General features: G+C 63.6%; 1 protein-coding gene across 1 annotated transcript; it reads right to left on the minus strand.

Annotated features, from left to right (window-relative positions):
- Positions 1-815: 815 nt before the first annotated feature.
- Positions 816-4,554, minus strand: LY6D (lymphocyte antigen 6 family member D). The gene is made up of 4 exons (XM_035012064.1): positions 4,278-4,554; positions 2,009-2,124; positions 1,273-1,371; positions 816-1,051 (listed from the first exon to the last, which is right to left on the minus strand). Exons 2-4 carry the CDS (start codon positions 2,058-2,060, stop codon positions 816-818), a joined length of 387 nt encoding a protein of 128 aa, XP_034867955.1. The 5' UTR covers positions 2,061-2,124; positions 4,278-4,554.
- Positions 4,555-6,784: the final 2,230 nt, after the last annotated feature.

Here is a 6,784-nt window from a genome sequence, read left to right on the forward strand (position 1 = left end):
GCCCAGACCCAGGCAGTGGGGCCCTGAACCCAGGCAAGGGGCCCAGACCCAGACAGCAAGCCCCGAACCCAGGCAGTGGGACCCCAAACACAGGCAGTAGGGCCCAGATCCAGGCAGTAGGACCCAGGTAAGTTTACCTACCTCGGGTTGACCCCGTCCAGGTGAGCTCAGCAGCGCCCTTGGCCAGCCTTCCCAGGGTGGAGATGGTACGTGTGTGTGTATGTCTGTCTGACCACTTGGGCTGGGTGCCAGAAAGAGCACCCAAGCCTTCTGTCCTACGCTCCCACTCAGGACCCCCCAGGAGCATCCCTCCCTTCTGGGGCTGCAGAGAGGGTGCCTGGGGAGGCTTGTGTCTCCTCTGAAGGTGAGGAGTGACAGTGGCATTTCAGGCCTCGTGGACGTTGCCAAGACTGGCCCCGGTGACAAGCCCCAGAAACTGGGGGCCTGTGTGGCCGGGCGGCCTCCTCCCCACCTCCTGTACCCCGGATAGCACAGACACAACCACGCAGATTTTCAGGCATTTATTCCTATGCAAGTAGAAAAACAAACGGAAACGGAACAGAATTAATGTCAAATCAGAAGGGGTCAGAACGCCTTCTGTCTGCTGCTTTCCTGCTGCTCAGGGAAGTACATCTTCCTGTCTTGGGGGAGGGAGCCCCCAGACCTTCGGAGGCAGGCTCAGCCCAGGGCGTCCCAACCTCCCCTTCATGGCGCCCGTGGGAGGGGCCGCGGAGTCCCCCGGGCAGGAAGAGGAAGGGACCCCGGGGGCGTGGAAGTCCCCCGGGAAAGGGATGGGGGCCCCTGCCCGCGGGAGGTCACAGGCTGGGGGCCACGAGGAGGGCGAGGAGGCCGAGGGCCAGCGCCAGGCGGAGGGCAGCGCCGGGGAGCAGGGTGCGGGCGGGCGCGCGGCTCTGCAGACTCCAGTTGCACAAGTCGTCCTGACAGCACAGGGTGGTGGCCGCCCCGCTGCTCACCTGGCCCCGCAGGGTGTTCGTGGGCGTGCACAGCTCCACGCAGTCCTTCTCCACCAGGTTCCCCCTCAGGGGCTCCACTGGCAACACGTGGGCGTGGTCAGGCTGGGCAGCGGCTTCTGACCCCCCACAGCCCACGCGGCCGGCCTCCGAGGCACCCCGAGTCCCTGCTCCGGCCCCCATCGCCACCGCGACCCACCCGCCACCGACACCCTCCCGCCAGCCTTCCGGCCACGGTCCCCTGAGCCCCGGGGCACCTGGACAGAGCTGCGCCCCGGCCCCGCGCCCCTGGAGCACTCACCCTTGGTGCTGGTCCGACAGTAGCGTGCGCTGGCCGCGCAGTTCTGGGCTTTCTCACAGTTGCTGGAGCTGGAGCAGACGTGACAGCGGAGAGCACGGGCTGGGGGGGACGAGGGACACAGGGAGGCCTGGGGTCGCTGTCTGGACCCTGCCCTCTGCCACCCCTGCCCTAGACCGACCGGGCCCTGCAGGGGCTCCTGTCCTGCGCACAACCTCCGGACAAGTCGGGAGGCGACAGTCCTGGACGGCTGGGACCGTGGGACCCCTCGGGCCTGTTGGTGGCTGGTCTTTCCCAGGGGCGGGGGGGGCTCCTCGAGACAGCTCCCCGCCTCTCTCCCTGCTCTGCGTGTCGGGTCCCGGCCGCTGATTCTGAGATATTTGAAGTCTGATTCCACTAAGCTAAGATGTGGGTTCATTTGGTTTTAAATCCGTTTTTTTTTTTTTTTTACATTTAATTTATTTATTTGACAGAGAGAGAGAGAGAGAGATCACAAGTAGGCAGGCAGAGGCAGAGGGAGAAGCAGGCTCCCCGCTGAGCAGGGAGCCCGATGCAGGGCTCGATCCCAGGACCTGAGCCGAAGGCAGATGCTTAACGACTGAGCCACCCAGGCGCCCTGGTTTTAAATTCTGAGTCTAGCATCCCAGGAGTCCAGGATGCTCCGAGCCTAAAGGCCAGTACTGCCAGCCTCCCGTCCCACAGGTCCCAGCTGCCCACCCCACCCCAGGCCCTCACCCACCTGGCCCGGCGGCCACTGCCAGAGCAACGAGGAGCAGCAGGGCTGTCTTCATCTTGGGGCGTCTCTGGGAGCAGTGGGGCCCCTCCTCTCTGGAGGCCTTATAGCTGGGACAGGTGCTGGTGGGAGGGGTGAAGGTGGGCAGCCAGCCAGGGGGCGGCATTCCATCTGCCCCGCCCTGGCTGGCCCACACCCACCAGCTCGGCACCCGGCTGTCCCAGCCACGGCCACCTGGAGGGACCTCGGCCCCTGGCTGCCTACCCCCCAGGGCAGGGGTCTGCCCTCCCCCATCTCCGGGCTATGTACAGAAGCCTCAGCTGACTCTGCAGCTCACTGCCTGTCTCCCTCTCTCTGGCTCTCTGTCTGTCCCTAGATCACTTTGTCTCGGACCTTCCAGTCCTTCCCTTGCACCCCCCACCCTCAGATAAGGTCAGCAGAGTCACAAGCCTAAGCAGCTGCCCTGTGGGTGCCCAGGGCTGTGCCCACGGGCCTAGCAAGGCAGGAGTAGGCGCTGGCCCTGCCTTCCTGGGCTCGGGGCTCAGGACTGCTAGGTCCGCCCATGGAGCCCTGGGACAAGGACACCCACGGAAGCAGGGCATCTTGCTGAGATGTCAGGATGTCAGGGTAGTGAGGAGAGGAAGAGGCCATCCTGGGGGCGGGCAGGCAGCAGGCCAAGCGTGTGGATGTGCCTGCAGAGAGGTGAGCGCCGGACCAGGTGCATCTGGGAGAGGGGCAGGGGCAGGGCTGATGGGGGAGGGAAGGGTGTGGAGGCAGAGACTCAAGGGAAACTGAGGGCCCCTGTGTCTCCACCAGCCCTGCCTTGGACGCCTCCCCTCCAGGACTCTGTCCACCGTGCTCCGGCCCCCGGCCGTCCTGGAGGGGCACCAGCCTTCATCCTGCTTTGGGACCAGGCGTCTCCATCTCCTGCTCTGGTCCCTGAGGGCAGTGAGCTCTTCCAGACCAGGGGCGGTGGGTGCTGGGTAGAGCCCCCCAACTTCACCGTCTCAGAGTACCCGTGGCGGGGGGAGACTTGGCCCCTAAGCCCAGGCACTGCCCTCCCTTCCCCGAAGGTTTCCCTGTCCGCTCACTGGCCCCGGGACCTTCCTGCTGCTCTGCTGTGCCCGGCGGACCCCGCTGGGTTGTGGGGGGGCCTACAGAGGCCTCCCGCTGACCCTGTCCTCGCAGACCACGCTGACTGTGACGGTGAGTCGGGCCAGAGCACAGAGCTCAGAACTGGAGGGGCAGGGCCTGCTGCAGGGAGGGTGGCCCTGGGCTGGAGGGAGGGCAGAGGGCAGAGCCAGCCTACAGCTCTTGGGAGCACTGTGGGCTCAGGCCGGGGAGCTCTGGGACCCCTTGGCCCTTCCTCCTGGCATGGCCTGGACAAGCCAGCTCCTGAGCCAGGCCTCACCTGGGCGAGGTGGGCTGCCTCGTGCTGCCTGACACTCTGGGCCGCCCTCCCTAAGGATGTTACTGGACCTGGTGAGACCCGGCCAGAGGTGCAGGGCTGGTGTGGCGTTCCTTCCAGGACCCTGGCGGGGCAGGGAGGGTGCAAGCAGGAGCCCCTGAGGCAGCCCCACATCAGCATCCTGAGCCTGTCCCATGGCTGGTCCCAGGCTCCCCGGGTCTTATTTAGGGTAGCTGGGGTCTCTCTTGACAAGGCAGTTAATATGGGGGACCTGTGCCCTCACCCAGAGAGAGGAAGTCACTCCAAGCTCTGAGGCCTGGAATTCATCAGGCACAGCCCTTCATGGGCAGGTGAAAGGAGGATGCCCTAGAGGCCTCGGGAAGCAGGATGTAGGGCTCGGTGACAGAGCGGTGACTGGCATGGGGTGGGGGGTGGGAATGACAGGTGGGGAGGGGTGACTCACTGAGGCCAGGGGGCATGGAAGCCACTAGGAAAACGGGTTTGGGACATTGGATTTCCCATAGGGCCTGGTAGAGCTAAGGGGTCCAGGGGTGTTGGGCAGACCAGGAGTGCAAGTCTGGTGTGAAGCTGCTGGGCAGCAGGCTCCCCTCACTGGGGCTGGAGGGCACCCCTGCAGCCCTGGCCCATCCTCATGGGGCACCTGAGGCTTCACTGGCCGTGTGCCCTGCAGGCAGGGACAGACACCTACTGAAGCAGAGGTGGCAGCCAGGTTCTGGTTCCATGGGAAGAAAGCCTTGTCTCTGACAGGACTGCCAGTGAGGGCCTGGGCTGCCCACCTAGATGTGAGCTGCCTGTCCCGGGGGCTTCCTAGCAGGACCATCAACAGCAGCCTCAGACACAGTTTACCTGTGCGAGAAAGTGGGCGATTTCCATGGCAGGAGCTCTCGGAGAACTGGGAGTCATCGGAACAGTGCAGTCGGGGAGGGCTTCCTGAAGTGGTGACCTGATTGCCCTGATCTTGGAGGCAGATATCAGGGGAGAGAGGAGCCGTCATGGGTCCTTAAGTTGGCCCCTTCCAACATCCTTTTACTGGTGAGGAAGTGAGGTTCTGAGGGGGCCCCGCTGGCGCCAGCCCCTGACACTTCCACATCACGTGGCCTGTCCTCCTGTTCCCCCTCACCCTCTGGAGAAAGCTGCCACTGTCCAGCACCCAAGCCCTCTCACCCAGTCCCTGGAGCCAGCTGGGTCCCTGGGCATGACGGTGCCAGCAGAATGTTGGCAGCAGAAACAAGGTCTAGAGGAGGTCTTGGGGGCACGGGGTCGGGAGCACTAGCACCCCCACCCCTCAGCCCTCCTCCTTCCTGAACTCAGCGGCTGGAAGCCAGGCGCCAGGACAAGCCCAGACCTCTGCTGCCTCCTGCTTTCCCTGCTCACGCCCCCCCCAACCCCCGCCCTCCTTTCCACTGCTCCCCAGGGGCTCGGGCTTGGAGTGGGGGAGGGGCCAGAATCAAGGCCTGGGGTCCAACACAGGGAAGCGCCTGGCCTGGCACAGACAGTGGCCAATCCAGACTTTCTGAAAATGCAGCCTAGGGGGTTCCCGGGCCTTGCCTTGGGCTGAGGGTGGGCACCAGGATGGGCAAATCGGGTTCCCTCCCTGGAGGCGCCCCCACACCTTGGGGCCTGCAGACAAGGCTTCTTCAGTTTCCAGGTGCATCATGGGCGAGTGCTGGCTGGCCGCACGCAGGGAGGCACCACACCTGCCCGCTCGCTCGCTCATTTAGCAGCACCCACCATGGACCACGCACTCAGGGCATGACAGAGACAGACAGGAGAGACAGGGCCAGCCCTCGGGACCCCCAGATGAGCTGGGGAGGCGGGGCACAGACAAGTGGACCCCATGTGAGAGGGACGATCAGGGAAGCCAAGGGATGGGGGCTCCTGAAGGATGGAGCAAGGACAGGGGGTCGGGGCCTGGGTCTGGGCCTGGGGGGCCTCGGGCATGGCACACCCCTTCTTCCCCACAGGGCTGAGGTGACTACCCCGTGAGTCAGGCTGTGGAAGGATACAGAGTCACGCTGCCCTGGGGGAGGGCTTGCCTTTTCCCTCCATTCATGGACCTGCACACACTGACAGGGCCTCCCTCAGATGACACGGAGACGGCAGGGCCTTGCCCAGGATCACCCAGCCAGCCAGTGGGAACCAGAGCTGGGCCTGCCCTCCTTCCCCAACTCCGTCCCGGCTGGCCTGGGGCTCTTACCCCACTCCCAGGCTTCCCTACTCCTCCCTCCTGTGCAGGAGACTCACCTTTACACACAGGGCCACAGGCCTAGACACGGGTCTCTCTCACCTGCTTCCCAGGGCCTGGCATGGCCCCACCTGTCTAGATCATCCCCTGGGACCCTGGCCACCAGTGTGGGGCTTCTCTTTCCTGCTCTGCCAGAGTGCAAATCCAGGGAGCAGCCACATGGGCGGCCCTTCCCTGCCTTGGGACCTAGCCTGTTCCCCGGGAATGGCTGGATGGGAGCCCCGGGTTCCTGAAGGCCAGGAGAGACACACCGGTTCTCAGGTCTGGCAGGCAACTCCCCTGAAAGAGGCTCCACAGGATCTCTGCCTGCACCAGCACCTAGCACCAGCACCTAGCACCTAGCACCAGCACCTGGCACCTAGCACAAGCACTTAGCACCTAGCACCTAGTACTAGCACCTGGCACCTAGCACCACACCTAGCACCTAGCACCAGCACCTGGCACCTGGCACCAGCACCTAGCACCTAGCACCAGCACCTAGCACCAGCACATGGCACCTAGCACCAGCATCTAGCACCTAGCACCAGCACCTAGCACCTGGCACCAGCACCTAGCACCAGCAGAGGTCTGGCATGAGCCTTGCTTATCAGTTTCTCTGGCTGTGTCCCTTCATGAAGTGCAGGAAGAGGGCCTGCAGAAGGGCGTGGGCACAGAGCCACAGAACCACAGCAACCTTGGGGAACTCGGAGGCCCCAGGGTGCAGGCTCTTAGCAGTGTGGGCTTGCAGAGCATGGAATTCCAGAACTGCGGGACCCAAAGAACCTGAGAATCAGGGATCCTGTAGGGGGTTTATTCTCTCCATGTGAGGAAAGCTCCCTCTAGGGTTCTAGAAAAGGACAGAGTATTTGTGTTCATGTTTTATCCCTAGGTTCTCCGTTCTGCTGTGCCACTGCTGTGCTCCTCCTGTTGTAGCCTGAGCTTGTGGCTCTAAACCCTTGAGCTCCATGATGGCACTGGGTGTAATCTCCAGGGTAGTGAACACCTACCACCTATGTAATCCACCCATCTAACTGTTACTTATCCATTCATTCATCCTTCCACCAGCCAGCCAGCCAGCCCTGTATCCATCCATCCATCCATCCATCCATCCATCCATCATCCATCCATC

This window comes from Mirounga leonina, unplaced genomic scaffold (assembly GCF_011800145.1).
Source record: "Mirounga leonina isolate KUSES-001 unplaced genomic scaffold, KU_Mleo_1.0 Mir_165, whole genome shotgun sequence".
NCBI lineage: Eukaryota > Metazoa > Chordata > Mammalia > Carnivora > Phocidae > Mirounga > Mirounga leonina.

Coding starts and splice junctions, on each gene's coding strand:
- LY6D (XM_035012064.1), bottom strand. CDS start 2,060: ATGAAGACAGCCCTGCTGCTCCTCGTTGCTCTGGCAGTGGCCGCCGGG. Junction 1,372..2,008: donor GGCAGTGGCCGCCGGGCCAG/GTGGGTGAGGGC, acceptor CGTCCCCCCCAG/CCCGTGCTCTCCGCTGTCAC. Junction 1,052..1,272: donor CTGTCGGACCAGCACCAAGG/GTGAGTGCTCCA, acceptor ACGTGTTGCCAG/TGGAGCCCCTGAGGGGGAAC.